Source organism: Pistacia vera, unplaced genomic scaffold (assembly GCF_008641045.1).
Source record: "Pistacia vera cultivar Batoury unplaced genomic scaffold, PisVer_v2 Contig351, whole genome shotgun sequence".
NCBI lineage: Eukaryota > Viridiplantae > Streptophyta > Magnoliopsida > Sapindales > Anacardiaceae > Pistacia > Pistacia vera.
In genome coordinates, this window is record NW_022196170.1 from 277629 (window position 1) to 301000 (window position 23372).

Consider the following 23372-nt stretch of genomic DNA (forward strand, 5'->3'; position numbering starts at 1 on the left):
GCCTCATATGTTGACGCGTGTACAGTTCAGTGGGGCCAGTGGGGCCGAGTGGGGAGTTTTAGCAAAAGTCCAAATCCAGCTCTCTCTCTCTGATCTGATATTAATAATTAATAAAGTGCTTTTGGGGTAATGAGACAGAGGCACGTGGGATCGACGGGGCGGAACCCGCGTGCAAGGCCTAACTCAAGTGCTTTCTTCGTCTTTGCTTTTCTTCCTTCCTTCAATCTGTTAGACTTGTTACTTTTGTCGATGTTCAAGTGGTGGGTCGCCCCTGTAATCAATCATTCACTGTAATCTCTCTTCTTCTTCTTCAGTGTTCTTCTATCTCTCAATCTTTCAGAAATCACTAAAACACTTTCACTTGTAAACCTCTCTCAACTCTCATCCCTTCAGCTACCACAAAAAATACTCTTACTCGAAAACCAGATCGCTTGATTTTTCACTCCTCTCCTGTTCCCTTTTTTCTTGTTTACCAAAAAGAATCCTTTCCCATTTTCTTATTTTCCGTTTAGAAAAAAGAACGAAAAGATCTTCTGTATTTCGGTTTGCAGTTGTCCTGTTGCTTTCTCTGTTTTATTTTCTGCTATTTTTCCCCTTTTCCTTAATTCTTGTTAAAAAAAAAAAAAAAAAATATTTCAGCATTTTCGGTGTTTGTCCTCACCCCTCTTCTTTTCTTTGAGTTTGCATCATTGTTGTGTTGCTGTTATTTCTGTATTTTTCTTACCTCTTTTTTTTTGTGTGTTTTGCAAAATTGAAAGTTTGCACCCCCTAGTTGTCCTGCTTTAACTCTGTCTTAATATCATTTACTTTCTCTCTTATTTTTTTTCAATCTTAAAAAAAAAAAAAAGTGAAGGAGAAGGAAACAGTGTTGAGAATGGCCGATATCGCGAGTTTTGTTCTGGATGTTGTCAAGTGCTTGGCTGCTCCGGTTGGGCGTCAATTTATGTACCTGTACAACTACAAGAAGAACATTGACAATCTCCAAGGTGAAGTTAGGAAGCTGAAGAATACGAGAGAGGAAGTGCAAGTTAAGGTTACTGCTGCTGAAAGAAACGCGGAAGTGATCAAACAGAATGTTAAGGACTGGCAGACGGATGTTGAGAGGACCATTACTGAAGCAGAGCAGTTGATTCCAGAGGAAGGAAACAGCCCTCGATGTTTCAAGGGATTGTGCCCCAACTGGATCACCCGCTACAAACATGGCAAGAAAGCATTCAAGTTAAAGGAGAATGATATCAGTCAATTCCTAGATAAGAATAATTTTCCATTCCTACGGCTAGAAGATAATGTTGGCCATCCTACTATTTCTCAGGAGATATGGCTTAGATCTACCAAAGATTATGTGGCTTTGGAATCAAGAACTTCCACTGAGAAGAATGTTTGGGAAGCATTGAACGATGAGAGTATCTACATGATCGGTGTTTATGGGATGGGAGGTCTCGGCAAGACCACGCTTGTGCAGGGAGTTGGTAGGAAAGCCATGGAAGAACAACTCTTTGATGAGGTGGTTTTGATAGAAGTAACAGGAACTCCAAATATAGAGACCATTCAATCAAAAATTGCTCAAAAATTGGGTCTCAAATTGGATAAGGAGAGTGATGTAGCAGATAAGGCAAATAAGTTATATGAAAGATTGAAGATGACTAAGAAGGGTCAGAAGGATGAGAAGGGTAAGGAGGATGAGAAGGATATGAGGCCTGTGGAGATGAATAAGAAGGATGAGCAGGATGAGAAGGGTGACAAGGGTGACGAGGGTAAGAAGGATGAGAAGGATATGAGGCCTGTGAAGATTCTTTTGATTCTAGATAATATCTGGGAAGATCTTGATTTAGATGCTGTGGGAATTCCTTCCAAAGATGATCGTGGTGGATGTAAACTACTGCTCACAACAAGAAAACTTGAGGTGTTAAATAGCATGAATTCTTCCAAGAATTTCAAGATGGGTACTTTAAAAGAAGAAGAAGCTTGGAGCCTATTCCAGAAGATGGCAGGTAATTTAAGTTATAGAATTTTCACTTTTCTTCATATATTATATTTTTATTGAATTTCGTAATTTCTTTTTACTCGTACTATAGTCTTGGCCCTTCTACAAAATCTGTGTTATGGTTTCATGTGAATAAATAGAAAACTTAGACTATTAGTCTTAAGTAACGTTTAGACTAAAGGTTCAAACAAGTAACATTTTAAACTCGATTACTCATTACTCGATTGATATCAGTTGCCAGTTACCTGTTACCAACCTAACTAGCCTCCAAATTTTTACAAAAAGGTTAGGGCCTATAAAGGTTTTAGGATCGAATGAAAAGAGAAGCAGCAAGTTGCAAAACTTTCTAGAGAAACAAACAGAAAATGCAGAAAAAGTATCTAAGGAAACAAACAAGAACTTTGAGAGAAACTTTGGACACTTCCAGAACTGATTTCTTTTGTTAATTTTCCAACTTAGCTTACAAATGGTTCTTGAAACGTTTTTATACAAGTAAGAATCCACGCTGGCAATCCGTGTGACTCTTACAAATTTTGCAAAGAAACACAAAATGGTAGCTTCTCAACTGTTGATCAAATTTCCAGATTTTATAAAACTTCAGTTGAAGTACTGTAGCGTACTGTAGCATTAAAGTACTGTAGCTTTGCAAAGAAACACTAATCACTCAAGTAACTCATATTAACCATAGTCTCTGCCCAGCTAATGTAACTCATCTCAAGTAACTCTGCCCTCAATTAACCATAGTCTCAACATCCTCCCTCAAGCTAAGCAGTAAGAATTTGCTGCAAAAGCTTGCACACCGGAATTGCATCTCAATTAACCGTAGTCTCAACACGGCCATTAGACTGTAATAACTTCAATCTTTAACTTAATTTAAAATACTAATTAGTAACCATTCATAAATCATAATTTGTGTTGGAGAAGATGGGTTCCACAAAAAATATCGGAATGAACATTTTAATCGAAGAAGGAGCCTGGAGTCTATTCAAGAAAATGGTAGGTAATTGTTATAACTCATTTTAATTTGATAACACATCAAATTTGTGTTATGGTTTGATGTGAATAAGTAGTAATAACATGAAATATTTATAAATAAGTATAATTACTCTATTGATTGATAGAATAGTAGGTGGCTTAACAAGAAATCTAATTCCATATGCAGAAACAATACTTCTTTTTCCTGAGGGTCCTGAGCTAAATAATTCTGGTTTTTTAAAAACTGTAATTATTTTTCTTTTAAATTCGTAACCTATTTTTTTCTCTCTTTTTTTATTCATTTTTTAATCTGACTTTTTTAAAAAATAATCCAATAACCTTTTTTTTTTTCTTTCTCACTTTTAATTTCGTAATCTCCACTCCTGTTCTTCAAACCCAACAATTACCAACCTAACGCACGCCGTGCCCCACCCCAATCGGCAGCCATTGACAACCATCGTTTCACCCATTAGCCTCCCGTGCACCACCGCTACACCTCCAAATCATCGCCATCTCCTCCATTGCATCCACACCAGAGCCATCTCCATTGCATCCATAACACAACCATCGCCATTGCACCCATACCACAGCCCACCCTTTAGACCACCACCACAACAACCATAGAAAATCAGAGGACGACCATTGCCGCACCCATTGGCCTCCAGCCCAACACCACAACACGCAAAGTGCAGGACACTTCCATTACACGCACACCACAGCATGTCTCCATTGCACCCACAGCACAACACATCCCCATTGCAGCCACACCACAGAACACCACCCCTTAAACCACCACCACCACATCAGCCACAACAAAACCGCCACAACAAAACCAGATCACCAATCAAATTAGCTTCACAAGATCAACAACAACACCACCCATGTTTAAAACAACCTCCCTTGCCCAAATTGATGCATAAAAAAACCACCCAAGGTGTCGCTGAGTTTTCTCGAGGAAGAAGATGGGTTTAATGGGAATGGGGTGGGGGTGGGGGTGTGGCGGAAAGAAAGAGTGAATGGGTTAGGAATAGGCATGGCAATGGGGCGGGGATCTCATTCACCGTACCCATCCCCACCCTCAAAATCATTCCCCACCGCCGCCCCATCCCCGTTACGGGGATAACAAGAATTCCCCTTCCCCGCCCCAAAGGGGGATGTTGGAGGTTCGTCCCCGCCCCGTTAATTTATATAAACATAAATTAATTTGAGCATTATCAAACACAATAGTTAATTCTCATCCACATGACAAACACTTAAATTAATCATTTAAATATAATTAATTATACATAAATATGGGTCAGGGTTTATTCTTGTTCAATTGTTTAGGATGAGGGAAATTAGGAAAATATGAGTTTATACAGGTAGGATAATTGTGTAATTAGGTAAAATATAGGGATATTAGTGAAAAGTAAGTATATATATACATTTTTTTAATTTTATATATTATATATGGGGCGGGCCGGAGGAAAGGCATCACCCACCCCCGCCCCATCCCCGAGGACGGGGATTAAAACACCCCCCACCCCCGCCCCTATCCCCAAAAAAACCGGGGCTTCCCCGCCCCATATGGGGCGGGGCGGGACGGGTCCCCAAAATCTTGGGAAACATTGCCATGCCTAGTTAGGAATAAGGTTTTTAGGGTTTTATTTATCTTAATTAATACACTGTAAATATTCTCTGCCCTTCACTCTAGTTTTTCAGGGTTTTATATCGTTAATATTTAAATTAATTTTATTAGATGGCGTTAGTTAATCATTTTCAGCCTAAATTCACAGTAATGAGATTTGACTTGGCAGCTTTATTTTACATTTCCTGATTTCTCATCACTTTATTTTTCTTTTCTATAAATATTAGTCTTAAAGCTCTTTATAAGACAAATGTATTTCTATGATTTTAGAGATGAAGAGGAATTTTATTTGGAATTAAGCACAGTTTATTTTTATTTTCAAATATTTTTTATGGTCTGTTCAGAAAAAAGTCTAATAAGATTGTTAGAGGGAAAATAACAACATTTAGAAATTTTCTTGTTTAGAAAAAAAGTCTATACCCAAAACATCACCACTGCCTCTTCGAACATATGACATCACTGCTACCACTTTTCAAACCTATCACCACCATTAACAGTTATAACCATATAATTATAATCAGCAAATTTCTAATCATCCTACCAAAATCAAATTTTTCTAATAGTTTATTTTGTAATAATTTAATTTTTGTGTTTTAGTCATCTCCTAAGATTAAAGCAAATTATAAAAATCCCCTTGTGATATTCTAAATAACAAAAGAAAACCCTGACGTTAATTAGTTATTATAACCTTTGACATCTAACAATGATATAGCAATGGAATTCCGTATTTGCCCTTGAAAACGTTGCACAAAAGGGAAAAACTTAATTGTCCCTTTTATATAAAATATAAAGGGTTAGAAAGGTAGTTTCAAATATTAAATCTTGTTTTATCTTTTAGGTGCAACTTATTTATATTTAATCTACTTTTTTATTTTTTTAAATCTAATAACCGTATTTTTTCTCTATATAATTACACAACCATATAATAGTGTACATAATATAAATTTAATAATGTAAATTTTTAAACTTGAAAATGCAAATTTCATGTACTAATAAATGGCACTGTTTTGCTTTTAAGATGTTTTCACACCTTAGATCCTCTTAATTTCTACATCTTCAATCTTCTATTTTGAAATTTGTTACACTTCTTTTTAAAATGATGAAGATGAAATTTAAAGTATATTCATTAAGATAAATGTTTTAGACTAATTCTTTATATTTGAATTAGTTTTAATAGATATCATTTGTTAATTATAGTGCTTAGTGCAACTCCTATTTTAAAAACTGTCTTAAAGCTCTTGATAAGACAATTTTAGAGATGAAGAATGGAAAGGAGTACTATTTGGAATTAAATGCAGTTTATTTTTTTTTTCAAATATTTTTTTATGGTTTTATTTAGAAAAGAGTCAAATAAGATAGCTAGAGGGAAAATAACAACACTTAGAACTTTTCTTGTTTTTAAATCCAAAACATGTAAAGAGACAATGCAATTAGTATAATCCTAGCTTCTTGTGTAGGTGGTGTAATTCAAAACCGTGAATTGAATTCTTTGGCCCAAGATGTATGTAAGGAATGTGGAGGCTTGCCTATTGTCATTTGTACTGTAGCAAAAGCATTAAAGAGCAAGCGTCGTCCATCTGATTGGAAAGTTGCCTTGCAAGACTTAAAAGCTCCTTCACCAGCAAAGTTCATGGGAGTACTGGAAAAGGAATACATGAATATCGCCTTGAGTTACAAATATTTAAGAGATGATGAGCTCAAGAAAACATTTTTAATTTCTAGTCTAATGAAAAATAATACTTCCATTTCAGACTTTTTCATACATGTTGTGGGATTGGATATACTTGAAGGAGCTAACCTGAAAATGGAAGAAGCAAGGGATAGATTAGATACATTGGTTCGCGACTTGAAAGACTCTTGTTTGTTAACTGACGGTTTCACAAGCGAACAATTTGCTATGCATGATGTTGTCCGTGCTGTTGCTGTTACAGTTTCATATACAGACCACCATGTATTTACAGGGAGAAATGATGTTGAAAGGGAATGGAAGGATAAAGATAAGCTCAAGAAATGCACTAAAATCTCCTTAACTGATAGTAGTACAGTTATTAGTAAGTTATGGCCTAATGATCTGGATTGTCCAAATCTCGAATATTTCTCTATGACTAATATGTGGGGTTTCCATTCTTCTTTTGAAATCCCTAAGGACTTTTTCACTGTGATGCCAAAGCTCAAAACTTTAATTTTATGTGGAATGCATCAATCGTCGTTGCCGTCGTCACTTGATCTTCTAACAAACCTTCGAACTTTGTGTTTAAATGATAGCAACATTGAAGATGTTGCTATTATCGGAAAGCTAAAGAGGCTAAAAGTTCTTAGCTTGCGAAATTCATCTATTAACGAATTGCCAATAGAATTGGGTCAATTGACTCAACTAAGGTTATTGGATTTAAACTATTGTTGGCAATTAAAAGTTATTGTGCCAAATGTGATATCAAAATTATCTCAACTAGAAGAATTGTATATAAGGGGATGTTGTATTCAATGGAAGGTTGAAGTACTCGAGGAATTGAAGCTCTTGTCTCAACTGGCTAGTTTAGAATTAGATATCAAAGATAGCAAGATGTTGGCTAAAGACTTCTTTTCCAAAGAGCTTAAAAGGTACAAAATATCAGTAGGAGATTTTTCATCCCTATCAGGAGGAGATTGGTTATCCCTACCAAAATTGTCATCCCAATTTTCAAGATATAATGAAGATGTGGGTTTGAGGATGTTCAAATTGAAACTTAATTCTACCATCTCCTTAGAAGAATTACAAGGAATCAGGAATGTTGAACACTTAGTCTGTTTTTCAGATGTTGAGAATTGTTTGAATGATTTTGTCACTCTCATGCCACTTTTTAATGAAAAGGTTTGATTGACTATAACCTCTTGTACTTGTCTATTATATATATTCTTATTTTCTTATCTTATGCCTTTTCTCATTTGTTAACAGAGTTATCGTATTGATTTGTTTCTTCCCTTTTTTGTGCTTTTTTATGGTAATTTACATATTCATTTAAATTTCACTAGTAAATACTTCTCTTTTAATCTTGATACTACGTAATTTCTGTCGAATTGGTTTCATTAATTCATGCTTGATTCTGTTGTGAGTGAATGTTAAAACGGCGTCGTACTGAGTATTAGTGGAATGGTGTCGTTTTGAGACAGCTCCAAGATGATCCTGACCGCTGATTCAGAGAAAATCTAACGGCTGAAATCAAGCCTCCAGTCAACACTATAAAAGGATCAAGTCTTCACACAAACAGTAGATCAAAAACGAAAAAGAGAGAGAGCCGTTTTTTCATATTCTTTGTTCGATTAGGGTTCTTACTTTCTGGGTCTGATTTCAGTTGTAATCTGTGGATATCTTGAGTGGTTTGGGTTAATCAGTCAAGGGAAGAACTTCTGTGTTCTTGTTATAGGAATTTCCAGGTTAGAGTATTCCTAGGGCAAATTACGGGTTTGAATCAGAGTTGTTTGATCTAGGGTTTTGGGCGTATTCTTGTAATCGTGACTGTAAGTGATTGTTCAATAATCATAGTGTAGCGAACTCCCTTTTCGGAGTTCAACGTGGATGTAGCTTACTCAAATAGGGCAAGTGAACCACAGTAAAATCCGGTGTTGATTGTTTGTGTGTTTTCTTGTTTCTTGATTGTTTGTGATTATGTCTTGGTTGATTGCATAACAGATTCCATGATAAAATTTATTAGAGACAAAAAAACACATCGTAAATATTAATTGCATGTCATCTATAAATCCATAAGAATCAATTATTTCTTTTTTGAATTTATCTCATATGAGTTCGTAAATATTGAAACAACAAGTACTTTGATTGCAGGTTATTTTCACCAATTTGAAGGCCTTGGAATTGAAGTATATTAGTTGTGGAAAGATTTGGGATAACAAATTTGCAACACTTATGTCTTCCTCCTATCAGAATTTGACATGCTTTATCTTGGGGAAGTGTGGAAAAATAAAATATGTGTTTCCATCTTCCGTTGCCAAAAACCTCCAGACTCTACAACGCCTTGAGATAATGGATTGTGAGGTTCTAGAGGAGATTGTTGCGGAAGAAGAAGGAGCAAAAGCTGTTTTTAATTTTGCCTTTCCGCAGGTTACCTATTTGCAGCTTGAGAAATTGCCAAATCTTACAGCTTTCTATCATGGAATACATACTTGTGAATTGCCGATGTTAAAAGGGTTGGTGATCAATGAATGTGAAAAATTCACATCAAAATATCTAAGCTTCCAAGAAAATTCATTTCATATTTCAGAGCCAAAATCCCTTTATCTGAAGCATAAGGTACGAGTTTTTTATTTATTTTTTTATTTAAAAATAAAAAAAATTTTTTTTTTTTTTTTTTTATATTATTTATTATTTTTTAATTTTTTTTTTTTTATCTTTTTTTTTTTTTTTTTTTTTTTTTTTTATTAATTTTTAATAAATATTTTTTTTCTTTTGGTTTTTTTTATTTTTTTTATTTTGTTTTTTTTATTTTTTCTTTTTAATTTATTATATTTTTATTTTTTATTTTTTTTTTATAATTTTTTAATTTTTTTTTTTTTTTTTTTTTTTTTTTTTTATTTTTTTATTTTTTTTTTTTTTTTTATTATTTTTTTTTTTTTATTTTTTATTTTTGTTTTTGATAATTTTTTTTTTTTTTTATTTGTATTTTCCCAAAACCAAAGTCATTCTACTCACAATTTGCAGCTGCCAAATCCCTCCTCTCACAACATTGCTAGCCTTGCAAGTGGTGCGCGGCTGGCCAAGGCCCCTGCTTAATTTTTTTTTAATTATAAAATAATAAATATTTAATTATTATTTTTTTATATAAATTTACTTTTCAACTAAAAATATGTTAAAGTTGTATAAAATTATACCCTTATAAAATGTTAAATCTAACTATCTTTAATAACATTTAATCCCTTTTTAAAACTACTTTGGAACTTGTTTTCTTTTTGATAGCAGTCCCTTTATTTTTACTAGAAATTGTGTCTAACAAGTGATCCTTCTTATGATTGGAAATCATATCACAAATTCAAAGTTATTTAACATGATTTGGTAGCTGATTAGCAAAAAATCAGTTCAAAAAGGACAACACTAATTTAGTTACCATTAAATTTAAGAGGAAGAAAATTATAAGACATAGATACCCATATAATAATAGGGAGAATGACAAAAAGGACACCTTTTTACTATACCCACCAAAAAACAGGCCAGTTTTTAAAACATGTTTGGTTTTCATAGGTTAGTAGCGTCTTTTATGAAATTAATTTGACTAGTAAATTATAGAATCATATGTAATTATCCTTTGTTCTTCTCACAGTTAATTTAAACTAATTTCAATGATTCCATATTTAAAATTTATTTCTATTTTATTATAATGAAATTCATTGTATTGTCGTATTTACAATATTAAAATTCAACTACAATATGATGTTTCAAATCTATTTTAGTGTTTGCAATTAAATTTGAAAACATTTCAACAGTATATTAAATAATTTTCATTAATTATTAATTTCCTATACAATAATTTATTAATTGGGAACCTAAGGGAACCTAACTTTAATATTTCATCATCCACATTAACTATTAATTATTAATTGCCAAGGCCCGTGCATAATTTACTATTGTTTTTTTAGCTTTCTCTTCTTTTTTTGTATCTTTTAATTATTATAAAACTAATAAAGAAAATAAATGTCCAAAGTCCAACTTATAGTTAGGATGGGCCGGTTTTGTATGTTAAAGAAGATAAGATTGACATTTCATACCAAAAGGAAAGATTAAACAAGAACATTTCAAAAATAGAAGATAAAACTAGAAAAACTTAAAACAAAGCTAAGCTTTTGGGTTTGGCCTATGACTTTTGAGCCAATAACTAAACTTTTGTTTTAAGTATATAATTAAAAAGCTAATGGGATTTTGTTTTTGATGGATCTGTAGATCAATCATGATTTGGAGGTACTTGAATTAAGAAATGGTGGGAAAGGGATTATATGGCAAAGCCAATCTAAAGCTCTCACGATCAAAGGTGATGAGTTAGCAAATAATCCACTCCAACACTTTCAAAGATTTGAAAATATGAATAAGCTCAAACTATCTGGATGTGATCAAATCAAAGAGCTATTCTTTCCAAATCTTCCAAATCTTGAAGTTCTAGATGTACAGGACTGCAGTGAATTGATTTATCTAGCGTCATCCTCAACTTCTTTCCAGAATCTTAAAGCTTTGACAGTCGACAATTGCCATGAGTTGATGAAGTTAATAACACCTTCAACAGCAAGACTTTTTATCTTGACGAGATGTGGAAAAATAAAATATGCATTTCCATCTTCCGTTGCCAAAAGCCTCCATACTCTACAACGCCTTGAGATAATGGATTGTGAGGTTCTAGAGGAGATTGTTGCAGAAGAAGAAGGAGCAAAAGCTGCTTTTAATTTTGCCTTTCCGCAGATTACCTATTTGCAGCTTGAGAAATTGCCAAATCTTACAGCTTTCTATCCTGGAATACATACTTGTGAATTGCCGATGTTAAAAGGGTTGGTGATCAATGAATGTGAAAAATTCACTTCAAAATGTCTAAGCTTCCAAGAAAATTCATTTCATATTCCAGAGCTAAAGTCCCTCTGCTTGGAGCATAAGGTATGAGTCTCTTGTTTACTTCTTTATTGAAAAAGAAAAAAAAAACCTTATATATAACATAAATTAGAACTTAATAATTTGTTTTTTAACATCTCTTTCTTTTTTTTTAAACAAAAATTTAGAAAAAAGAAATAAAAATTAACTGTCTATTGGATTTGGACAATTTTGGTATAGTCTTGTCAATTAAACTCATTAAATTACTATGTTTAAATCATCCAATATAATTCTAGAAATTATCAATATGATTTTATTTTCGGATATTATCAATTGGAAGAGAACGTTTTGTTATTAATATTTTAAGTTCGTATTAGAGAAGATATAGGGTCCGTTTGGTTCAGTATTTATATCCATATTCCCAATCCTATTCCCCAAATATTGTTTGGCACATTATTCCAGAAATACTATTATATTTTTTTAATTACTTTTAGACCCCTTAAGCTTATTAATTTCATTAAATACCCCTAGAAAAAAGTTTAAAAATTAACAAAAACACTCCCATCAACCCATACTTGCCAGATTCCGACAACCACCGTCGGTGGTAGCCGAAATCTATACAACGGCCTACCTGCCGACCAGAAATGGCCAGCAGTCCACTGATCTGTCCTTTTCCGACTAGATCCACCACAGATCTGGTCGGAAAAGGCCAGATCTGGCCGTTAGCGACGGCCAAAGAAATGGTCTTCGTTGACGGTCAATGACGGCCAAATCTTGGCCATCGTTGACCGAAAATGATGGCCATATCTTTGGCCTTCGCTAACGACCAAAGATGGCCTTCTTTGGCCTTTTCCGGCCGTTGATCTGGCCTTTTCTGGCTAGATTCGTGGTGGATCTGACTAAAATAGGCCATAGCAACACGTTACAACACAGATTCGACCGGTCTGTGTCGTAACGAAATTTTTCGACCAGATTCCGATGGTGGTGGCCGAAATCTGGCACTACAGGTGGTGAGGGTGTTTTTGTCATTTTATATATTAGGGTCTTTAATTAAATTAGCAAACCTAAGGGTTTTTTCATAAAATTTTTAAGTTTACCTCGTAATACTCCCTTATCCAACTACCCAATATTATTCCCAAAATCTTATCCAAAATAATGAACCAAACTTACCCATAGATATTATCAACTGACACTTCCCCAAAACCAAAGTCATTCTACTCACAATTTGCAGCTGCCAAATCCCTTCTCTCACAACATGGCTGGCCTTGCAAGTGGTGCGCGGCTGGCCAAGGCCCCTGCTTAGTTTACTTTTATTATTTTTTAAATTATTATAAAAATAATAAATCTTGTAATTATTATTATTTTATATAAATTTACTTTTCAACTAAACATATTTTAAAGTTGTACAAAATTATACCCTTACAAAACGTTAAATCTAACTATCTCTAATAACATTTTATCCCTTTTTAAAACTATTTTGGAACTTGTCTTCTTTTGCTTATATTTTCTTAAAATATTATCCCTCAATTGATAACAGTCTCTTTATTTTTACTAAAAATGTGCCTAGCTAACGAGTGATCTTTCTTATGATTGGAAACCAGATCACAAATTCAAAATTATTTAACATGATGAGTGAAAAATCAATTCAAAAAGGACAAAATTACGTTAGTTACGATTAAATTTAAGAGAGAGAAAATTATAAGACATAAATACCCATATAATGATAGGGAGAATGACAAAAAATGGACTCCTTTTTTCTACACATGCCAGAAAAAGACAAGTTTGTTTAGAACATGTTTAGTTTTCATAGGATAGTAGTGTCTTTTATGAAATTAATTTGACCAGTAAATTAAAGAATCATATGCAATTACCCTTTGTCCGTCTTACAGAAAGCGAAACAGAAGCAGTAATGAAGAAACAAGGTTAGTGGAAGGTGATTGAGTATGGAGGGAGCAAAATGGGCTTAGGTCCAATTAACAATCCCCAAATCTAAAAGAATCCAACAAACATAAGAGAAGAAGCAAATCTTAAAATGATATAATGTCAAGGAGATTCACAAAAACCATGGGGTGAATGTGACTATGACATTATCAAATTAATTAACTTTTTAAGATTTTCCTTCGAAAAGAGATTTAACACCTTTTCATATTCTTCTCTCTGACCAATCATCTAATTCGTTATTGTTTGAAGATCCATGAATCTTCATTTATAATGAAAGTGGATACTGTTCAGAAGCCATAGATTTTTACATTATTCGAATAATGATAAAAAACTAATTAGATTTTTGTTTCAATGGATTTGTAGATCAACTCTAATTTGGAGGATTTGTATTTAAAGAATAAGGAGAGACAGATTACATGGCGGAGTCGATTTAAAACTCTTGAGATCATACATGATGAGTCAGCAAATATTTCATTTGGGCTCCTTCAGAGATTTGAAAAAATGGAAGTGCTTAAACTAATTACGTGTAGATACGAAGAAATGTTCTCATGTGGAAAGGATGAGAAACATATGCAGATCACTCGAAGACCATCTTAGTTTCTTTCCAGAATCTTAAAGTTCTGAATGTAAGTTAGTGCAGAGAGTTGATGAAGTTAATGACATACGTTCAACGGCTAGGAGCTTGGTGCAGTTGAGAGAATTGAGTGTAGAGGGATGTGAAATGGTGATAGAAATAGTAGAAAATGAGGGAGATGCAATAACAAGTATTGAAATTGTTTTTGATAATTTGAAGAAGTTTTCACTTCTATGCTTAGAAAGTCTTACATGCTTTTGCTCTGGGAATTACTCTGTCAATTTCCCATCTTTGGAAGAGTTAATGATAGAAGAACGCCCCAATATGAAGACTTTCCCTCAAGGAATCTTAAGCACACCAAAGTTACACAAAGTCAATTATATGAGTTGGAATATGACTAAAATAGAGTCGGAGACAATGGAAGTAAAGAATAAGGGGAATGACCTTGGAAGTAAAGAATAAGGGGAATGACCTTAATACAATCACACAACAAGCACACAAAAAAAGAGGTATATGCATTCATTTAATTAGTTTAAATATTTATTTTATAATAATATTATGTTTTTAGGGTTAATTATAATAAAATGTTTTTCAAAGTTTGTTTGTGTATAGGTATTGTAATGCAAATATTGCGTTAGAATAAGAATCACATATTTCCTTCCAGCATTGGAAGCTGTAATCTAGTGGTTGCGTTTTAGAAATGTATTTGAGAGATGTTTTTTCTTTATTCTATTTAATTATCTTATCTTATTTTTTGTCTTCACCTGAATGTGTTAAAGCAACGTCAGTTTCATTATCCAAGTAATTGGACTAATTACATGGTAATTGTAAGCAAAAAAAGAATGTAAAAAGAATATCTTTTTCTTGCTTAATATATATATATATATTATATGTTTTTATGGGAAATATTAATTTTAATTTGATTGATATGATTTTTCTTTAGGCTGACTCCAATTTGGAGGAATTGACATTAAGTGGAAGGGACATCATGTCGATTTGGGTAAGAGAATTTCAAGAGAGCTTTGGCAAAGTAAAAACTATTCAATTGATTAATGATGTATATGCAAACATTTCAATTCAAATCCTTCACAAATTTAACAGTCTTGAAGAACTCATACCGAAAGCGAGTTCATATGAAGAGATATTCTCGTTTGAAGAGGATAAAGAACACATTGGAGCACTCACAAAATTAAAAGATTTAGAATTGCGAGGACTTTCAAATTTAAAGTGTATTTGGAAACAAGACTCCCGATTGAACTCAGTTCTGCAAAATCGTGATTGTCTAAGGGTGGAATATTGTCACAAATTAACTACTTTATTGCCATCTTTAGCATCTTTTGAAAATCTGAGGACTTTGAGGGTAAACTATTGCAATGGAATGCAAAACTTAATGTCATCCTCAACAGTCAAAAGTCTAGTGCAGTTAGAAGAGTTTTTTTATAGGTAAATGTGAAATGATCACATAAGTATTAGCAAATGAGGGAGATATAGAGAAAGGTAAAATTGTTTTTGAGAAATGGAAGGTGTTGTACTTGTATCATTTAGAAAGTCTCACATGCTTCTACTGCTTTGAGGATTACACCTTAAAATTCCTCTTCTTGGAAAGATTATTTGTGAGAAGATGCTCCAAGATGAAGACTTTCTCTAGAGGAGGGTTAAGCATGCCAAGGTTACAAAAGTTGAACGTGAGAGATTGTTCAGAAAGTGACATTGATACAATCACATAACAATTACAAAATGGTAACTACTTATTTACTTAGCAATATACTTTTTTCGTACACTTCTTCGTTTTCTTTCATTGAATTAATACTAGTCAATCCCCAATGATCTTTATTATTGATTTTATCTTTAATTAAATTCCTCTAAGTGAATCAATTATAGACTATCAAGTATATATAGAGAAGCTATTATATTATAATTTATGTTTTCTTAAAATTAATTTATACATGTTTTTGAAGCATATATTGAAGTAGTTGTTGGGGAAATTCCTCATTTTCTTGTTTAATTGATAAATTATGATCAATTTAGAGTCTAAAATAACATTCTCTACAGTTTTTGCTTTTACTATTAATATGTTGTTCTTTATGCTTATAGATTGTTCACAATTATGAAAAAGATTCCCATGTCCATATTAGTTCATCAACACACAACGAAGTCATGTGATAAGTGTATGGTATTAGATAAGTTGACATTTCTTTTCAAATATAATTCAAAAGAATATAAATAAGTTGCCTAACACTTGACTATGCAATTATAGCATTTCTCTTTCATATATATTACAGTATTAATATTTTCTTGAAAAATAAAAGATTATAAAATATGTTTACTTAATATTTATTAATTTATTTAATTCTGAAGTTAGTGTAAAACATATAAACTAAAATTAATGGTACTGCCATTCATTAAGAGGGAAGCACTTTTGTTTTCGTATGTAGAGTTTTAACCCATATGTGCATAATAATGTTCCATTTTTTTCCTTCATGTTATCAGGCAGAATCGAGCAAAGGCTATTGAGATTCTTGTCTAGGACCTTAATGTTTTTGCATCCTTCAATGAAGAACTTTTCAAGGAGATTTACCCAGCTTCTTACACTTGATAACTTTAGGTGACTACACCATTCTTTTTAATTGGTATGTTATGCCATGAAAATTTTGGTTGATTTTTTCTGTTGCACTTTGTGATCAGGCAAAGTGGGTAGCTTTCCAAGTATGGAGACACAAAGTCGGTTAGCAACATTATGCTTGTAGAACTTAAAAAGCTAATTGAAGCAAATCCCCTGTTTCGTGACAAGCTTACATTCCCAGCCTCCAAAAGTTCACAACTGAGGACATTAATAAACCAGAGGTTATTCTTGAATATTTTCATATCGGTTAATTTTCTTGTGCCAGTGTGCAGCAGCAAGTTTTTTGGTAAAAACAAACCTAGAGAATGCATTTTGCAAATATTTCTATGTATTAGTATATTATATATTAGTTGATTTCTACTTTGGGTTTGCACTTTTGCTCTTATATTTGTAAGGTGATTGATATCATTTACACTTGCAGATGATATTACCTCCTCCTGATAGACTTATTCTATAGAACTCACTTCCTTTTGAAAAAAAAAATTCAGTTTAAATTAGCAGCATCAACATTGCAGGAATCCTCGTCCAAACCCTGATATTAAAACACTCTTCACTGATCATTCTTGCAACCCTATGGCTAATGGAGCCTGCCCTCCTCCTACAAACAGCCCAACTTGTGGGACCAACTCCTAAGGCTGGTGCATTTCCGCCTATTGGTGCTCATGGTGTGAGTATTTTGCATCTATCTACCATATAAAGCATTGGTGCATCCTGAAATAATAATTGTAATGATTTTACTGTGCAGCCTTTTCAGAGTGTTGTTTCCCCATCTTCTGGTACTATTGCTGGTTGGATGTCAAACAATAGTCCTTCCTTACCTCACCCTACTGTGGCAGCAGGCCCCCCCGGTCTTGTGCAGTCTTCTAGTGCTGGTAAGGACATTTGTAATTGTGTAGTTTGCATTGTTTTTTCCCTCTTTAGGCTTTATATGTTAGGTTGAATTACTCTAATCTTTTATTTATTTATTTTTATTGGGATGTCTACAGCTGCATTCTTGAAACATCCAAGGATGCCGACAGGTGTGAATGGGATGGATTATCAATCAGAGTATTCAGAGCATTTGATGAAGCGTATCTGCACTGGCCAATCTGATGATGTCTGGATGAGTGACATAATCTATTGTTTTTTCAAGCTTGAAAGCTGCTATAAATTTCTAAATGGCCTTTATATCAGCTGGTTGTAACAATTCTCTTGTTCCTTTCTCACCTCTTATTATCTTTTGGTTTTTCTAGGTGTCTTTTTTTGGTGTAGCAGATACTCCCTATCTATATTCCCAAGATAACCTTACTAAAGCCATTGTGCGAACCCTTCATCAAGGATCTAATGTCATGAGCATGGACTTCCATCCACAGCAGCAAGATATTCTTCTTGGTAAAAAAATAGAAAAAAACCACTGTTTAATGACTGATCACTGAAAAATTTATAAAACTTTTTCCAGAGATTATTTATTATTGATTGAAATTTTTGTTCTTTGGACTGTAGTGGGGACAAATGTTGGTGACATTAGCCTTTGAGAGGGGGGGTTAGGGGTTCTGGGGATTGGCACACAAATGAAAGCTCTGTGCGTACCTAATTCTATAGCACCAAGCAAGGTAGGTGGTAAAGAATTCAAGTATTTGCATGTTATTTCAGTTGGGAAGAAACCCCTCTGCTTCTATGGTACTGGATATTTTCTTTGTAGTTGGTTATTTACTGCCGTTTGTGTGTCTGTGCTCATATATGATATATTTTATAAGCTATGCAAATCATATGCAACCATATCTTTCGTTAATATACCAACCGTATATTCTAAAGAATAAAATGCATAATGCCAGGAACTCTGGAACGTTAAGTTAAATGCTGGAATGCTAGTTTAAACCTACTCATCTTATGTGCTAACCTTTCTTTTGACATGCTTCTGAGGATGATGGTATGTGGACTGTCAATTCACATGGTAATGCCACCTTAGTCGTGAAGTTAGGGCATAATACACCTTCTCTGCATGGTAGTGCTTGTTTCATGGATTAACAACGTAGGAGAGGACTGACAAAATAAATTTAAACTACATGACTTCTTACAAATAGACACAGAAGAAGAAACATATCAAGTTCATCAAAAGCTTAATACCAATCAATGTATAAATAGCCAAATAAAACATTAGGCATAAATTATGTGAAATACATTGGTAATTTCCCCTGCATTTAGGCCTGGGATACACCAACTCTGGTCTAGCTCTATTGGCCCTTACCGCCAGCACTGTTCACAAGCTTTGGAAATGGCAGTGTAGTGAAAGGAATCCCTCGAGGAAGGTTTATTACTTCCCATTTGCAGATTTCTTTTGTTTTTATATTTTGACCTTTTTAATGTCAGTTGCAAACTCGTCAGGCTACTGTTTACATAGCACCCTAGTGGAGGCAACCTCGCAATGGAACTCTTATGACCAATGACATAAATAATGGTAAACCTGTTGAAGGGGTCTGCTGCATGCATCGCTTTATCCGAAAATGATTCTTACGCTATGTTTGCTTCTGGAGGAAAGGTTTCCTTGTTCAACATAATGACATTCAAGGTAAGTTGTTGCACCTATCCAAATTTGAAGTCTGTATTTCATACATGTTCAACAATATTTGTTTGAGATAATGCTTTTGCAATATTTTGAGGTTCCACGACTGAATAAGATTGCTTACTGTGTCTCAAGTCATGACAATGTTTATGCCCTCACTTCCGGCAGCTACCTATTTCGCATTCCATCCTCAAGATAATAATGTTATTGCCATTGGGATGGAGGATTCTACCATTCAGATATACAATGTCAGAGTTGATGAGGTGAGGTTTCTCACTTGATCTGTCGTTTTCTTTACTTAATTTCTGAAGCTAGTTTTATGTATACCTGGTCAAAGGATATGTTCAATTGACTTTTGCTCCATTTATTGCTAGTGTTAATTTATGGTTGATTACGATGATATTTTGAGATTGTTAATATAAATTTTATTCTGGTTTGGCTGAATCATTACCTATATCATACAGTCTGATTTATGCTTCTTAGCTCAGTTCATTAGAGGGAATGTCTTATTGTTACCATCTTGTTTTACGGAATTGATGGTTAGTATAATTCCGTAAGAACTATTGAAATCAATTTTTTTTTTTTTTTTTTTTAAATGAAGCATATCATCTTCTTGAACAAACGCAGATGTAACAAAAGTACAAAAAGGCAAACCTGAGTCCATCACAATAGAAAAAACCTGCTCAAAAATTGTCAAAGCTCAAGTATAGCTATCTTAATAATCTAATCAATAGCTCTCTTGATTATCTAAAGCTTATTACGTGACATGTAATGAGGAAGGATAACTAATGTTGGATGTTGTTGGCAGTTCAAAATCAAACTTAAGGGTCACCAAAATTGAATCACAGGGCTTGCCTTTTCCCAAACTTTAAATGCACTGGTGTTTTCAGGGGGTGATGCTCAGGTTAGTGCCTGACTAATATGAAATTTAATATTTTAATGTTTATGGCTAGTAGTTGTTCTTAATTATGTTTAATTGGGATGCTATAAATTTTTTGTGAAGAGTAAGAAACCTTGTAACATTTGAACCATTAAGGGTTTGCCCTATGAACCATTATCTGGGAAGCAAATTACTTTATATGAAATCGAAGTCACAATTTGAGATTGATCTTAAGCCATTTAGGGTAATCAATGCCTGCATACATGAGCCTTTTCTTTGGTAAAATTTCAAAACATAGTTGAATTACTATGTAAATATAGTTTTCTTGGATGTTACCTTCTCAGCAATAGGTGTTGAGTAAGTGCCCAAATATAAGCTGTCGTTTGAATAGGTGAAGTTGAAGATCTTTCCCTGAAAATGCTCTTTTAGAATTATTTTTGAACATCAGTCAGGTTATTTGGTTAGTGTCATAGCTTAAATACCATTATTGGCTCTTATCTATAAGCTGAAGCTTTTGATATGGCTTTTAGATCACGTGGTTATTTAACATGGTATCATGCCAAGTGAGCCAAGTAATTTGAGTTCAAATCTCTTAGCTTTAATGTTAAATCAAAATAAGTTTACTACAAGTTTCAAACATGGCTTCCCCCACTCACGTCTAAATGCTATTGAAGTTCAATCAAGGTTCCAAAAATCAAGTTGAAGCTTTCTCTTTTTTGTTATCTCTGGGTTTCTGATTTCCCTTTTTTAATAATTTATTTATATTCAATTAAATTGATGTAGCTATGTACGCGGAGTATTGATATATGGGAGAAGCTAAAATCAAGGTTCATACTAGCACCAGCTGACCATCAATCCCCTTTGGTCAGAAAAACTCAAAAGTCTAGTTTCATAATGATCAAACACCTGTTGGTGGTTGTAGTTTTTCTTCAGTTGTCTCTCTCCAAGTAAACTTACCGGCCATGATCTCATTTCTAATAGAGTGGAAAGATCGCATCACAATAATTAAGGTCAATGAGACCCCAAATCACATCCTGGTTGTTTGCATAAAAAATTTAGTTATGTAGCTTACTATCGTCATTGTACTCAGTCCACATTGACTCACTAGAGTAAAATTTACTACTTTAATGCCTTTTAATGGATAGTATATTAGCAGCCTTGGCCTAGTGCGTGGCTTATCTCTCTAAGCTATTTGTTGGAAGATTTATTGATGGTGCTGCATACATGTCTGGCAAATCTTACTATGTCTTTTACATTTCCAAGTAATGGAGAATTAATAAGATCTTCTAATGTAAGAGGTTAAACCAGTCAATGTGAAATTTCACGAATACTGGCTCATTTGTACATGTGGTATCCATATAATTTATTTTAACATGTTATTTTTCAATCTCTCTTATCATGGTCCTTATGCTATGCTTTTATAACTTGTAGTGGTCTCCAAAAGATACACTCCCTGCTCCCATTTCAAGTGCAATATATTCATGTGATGGTTTACTGGTGTATGCTGGTTTTGTGACGGTGCTATGGGAGTTTTTGATGCGGATCATTTAAGGTTCAGATGTAGAATAGCAGCTTGTGCTTACATACCTTCCTTCTCTTTCAGGTAAGTGGACCTTTTATTCGGCGAATTCTGAACATTCAGTTATTTTGTATAAACCAGTTCAGATGTTTCAAGGCATTTTTCGTATATTCATTGTATCAAAATGTCGAAGCCCATAAAATCAATCACTCATTGACAATGTATATTGTGCAGCAGCAACACTACCATATAGCAGCACATCCATCCGAGCCTAATCAGATCGGTCTTGGCATGAGCGACGGAGCAGTGCATGTAGTCGAGCCTTCTGATGCAGAGCTGAAGTGGGTGGCACACTCTCCCAAGACAACGGCTCCCTCCCTTCTAATTTGTCAAATCCTTCCTTGAGTGGTCAACCATTCGTCAAAACCTTTAAAAAATACGAAAAAATGGTCAACCGTTGGACAAAAGGAATTGTAAGTTCATGTAGAAAAATACCTTTAGAATTCACAGGACTATGAGTATACATAATACCTTTATCCTTAAAAGTAAGATTTATCATCTATAACTGAACAGTATACTTGTTTACACTTCATTTGAATCCACTCAGTATTTCTTTTTATCAAGCTTAAAAATCTTCAAATAGAATCTTTGATATCTACCGCTAGAATTGGCAAACGAGTTGCCAAAGTATAAATCATACACAGAAATGAGATGATTCAAAAATTAAATTTTTATATTTCAAATTGAATAGATATTTCAAATTTCTAACCAAAGCAGATCCAATCAGTCAAAATCAAAATATCAAATTAAAATCATTTTTTTTTTTTAATGATTTTGAGATGATTCAAAAATTAAAGTGAATTTTGAGGAACCCATATATCAAAATCTCATTTTGGGTAATTATCTCATGTTTCAAACATCTTTAACAGGACTTATAAGATTATATAGAAAAATCAGGGGAATTTTTAAAGTACAAATTAACTTTCACTAATCTCTCCAAGTAATAGCTCTCCAAGATACAATACAAGTACTAATCTCTGACACTGAGCAGTCAACATTGTTACAAATTATTCAGAAATTAAATGCTCAGGAGCAATAGCCGTACAAGTAGCAATATTATTATGCTTCATAGCATTAAGAGAATACACCAAATTCACCATGAGAATGCTAATATTATGTGGAACTGAAGAGAAATGAGTGGCAGTGGACTGGTAGCAATCAGTTTGAACTAAGCAATAGAATCCTCCCCTAATAATTCCTTGAAGAAGGAGAATCTTTGTGTTCTTGTCCTTTATCAGACAACGTTGATCAGTAAACTAAATATACATAGGATTATCATGTAATAGTCGAGAAATACTGATTAATTTTTTAGTAATTTCAGGTACATGAAATACTGTTAAAATCCCACGGGAAAAAGGGTGGACATGTGGTTTATAAAGACTTGGACACCCTCCCTTGGTAAGCCGGTTTTCTAAGAAGAATTTTAATGAAACACACAAAGAGCCCATTGTTTAGCCCAATTATTTGAGTTGTTGGAGTGGTTCCTATTGTTTGCCGGCCCAATACTCTCTTTAAAGTTAAGTATTGATTAGAAGCATGACTCAAATAAGCAAAGCCAATATGTAGAATGGATAAAAGTTGACCATTATGATCAGAAGCTCCACTATCAAGATACCAGGATCCATCATCGACACTAGCTGGTGAATCAATATAAGCTTGAGATCGTGGTGGTGATGCAATGACTGAACCATTTGAGAGTTGGAAGCATTGGAGTGTGAATTTGGACTTGAAATAGGTCATTGAAAGCAGATATCAAACCTGCGGTAGCACTACATTGCCACATGGCCACTCTTACCACAGAGTTGGCAAATTTGCCTACTGCGACCACCTGATGTTCATCCTCGACCCTGTAGCAACTCGAACAAAGTATTGACAATTCTCAAATGGTGGTGACCGATACTGAGGAGTAAAAGATAGTGAACCAGTAGAATTAACAATTTTTTTTTTTTTTGTTAGTACCATACAGTGCTAAGCTACCAGGAACATCATTAGAATGTGAAGGAATTTGACAAGCAAGACTATTTTCATAAGCCTGTAGTTCAAACAAAGCTTCTTCAAATGTAAACAACTTATTTGGTGAAGCTAAGG

At 33.7% G+C, this 23372-nt stretch overlaps 1 protein-coding gene and 1 long non-coding RNA gene across 5 annotated transcripts; both read left to right on the forward strand.

Annotated features, from left to right (window-relative positions):
* The first annotated feature begins 333 nt into the window (after positions 1 to 333).
* LOC116139445 (probable disease resistance protein At4g27220) lies at positions 334 to 16864 on the forward strand. 3 transcript variants are annotated; one of them, XM_031425111.1, is made up of 8 exons: positions 334 to 1991; positions 6044 to 7437; positions 8407 to 8871; positions 10513 to 11211; positions 14604 to 15400; positions 16151 to 16265; positions 16346 to 16504; positions 16705 to 16864. In XM_031425111.1, exons 1-5 carry the CDS (start codon positions 875 to 877, stop codon positions 15105 to 15107), a joined length of 4179 nt encoding a protein of 1392 aa, XP_031280971.1. In that variant the 5' UTR covers positions 334 to 874; the 3' UTR covers positions 15108 to 15400; positions 16151 to 16265; positions 16346 to 16504; positions 16705 to 16864. The 3 variants fall into 3 exon arrangements, with proteins under 3 accessions (XP_031280971.1, XP_031280973.1, XP_031280972.1); XM_031425113.1 differs by lacking the exon at positions 14604 to 15400; XM_031425112.1 differs by lacking the exons at positions 16151 to 16265; positions 16346 to 16504; positions 16705 to 16864 and adding an exon at positions 13450 to 14169 and having other exon boundaries at positions 14604 to 14690.
* Positions 16865 to 17883: 1019 nt separating this feature from the next.
* On the forward strand, positions 17884 to 21847 carry LOC116139449. Of its 2 annotated transcripts, XR_004129463.1 has the most exons (6): positions 17884 to 18831; positions 18961 to 19088; positions 19634 to 19729; positions 20489 to 20652; positions 21137 to 21308; positions 21459 to 21847. It is a non-coding gene; the product is annotated as an uncharacterized LOC116139449 (long non-coding RNA). The 2 variants fall into 2 exon arrangements; XR_004129464.1 differs by lacking the exon at positions 20489 to 20652.
* Positions 21848 to 23372: the final 1525 nt, after the last annotated feature.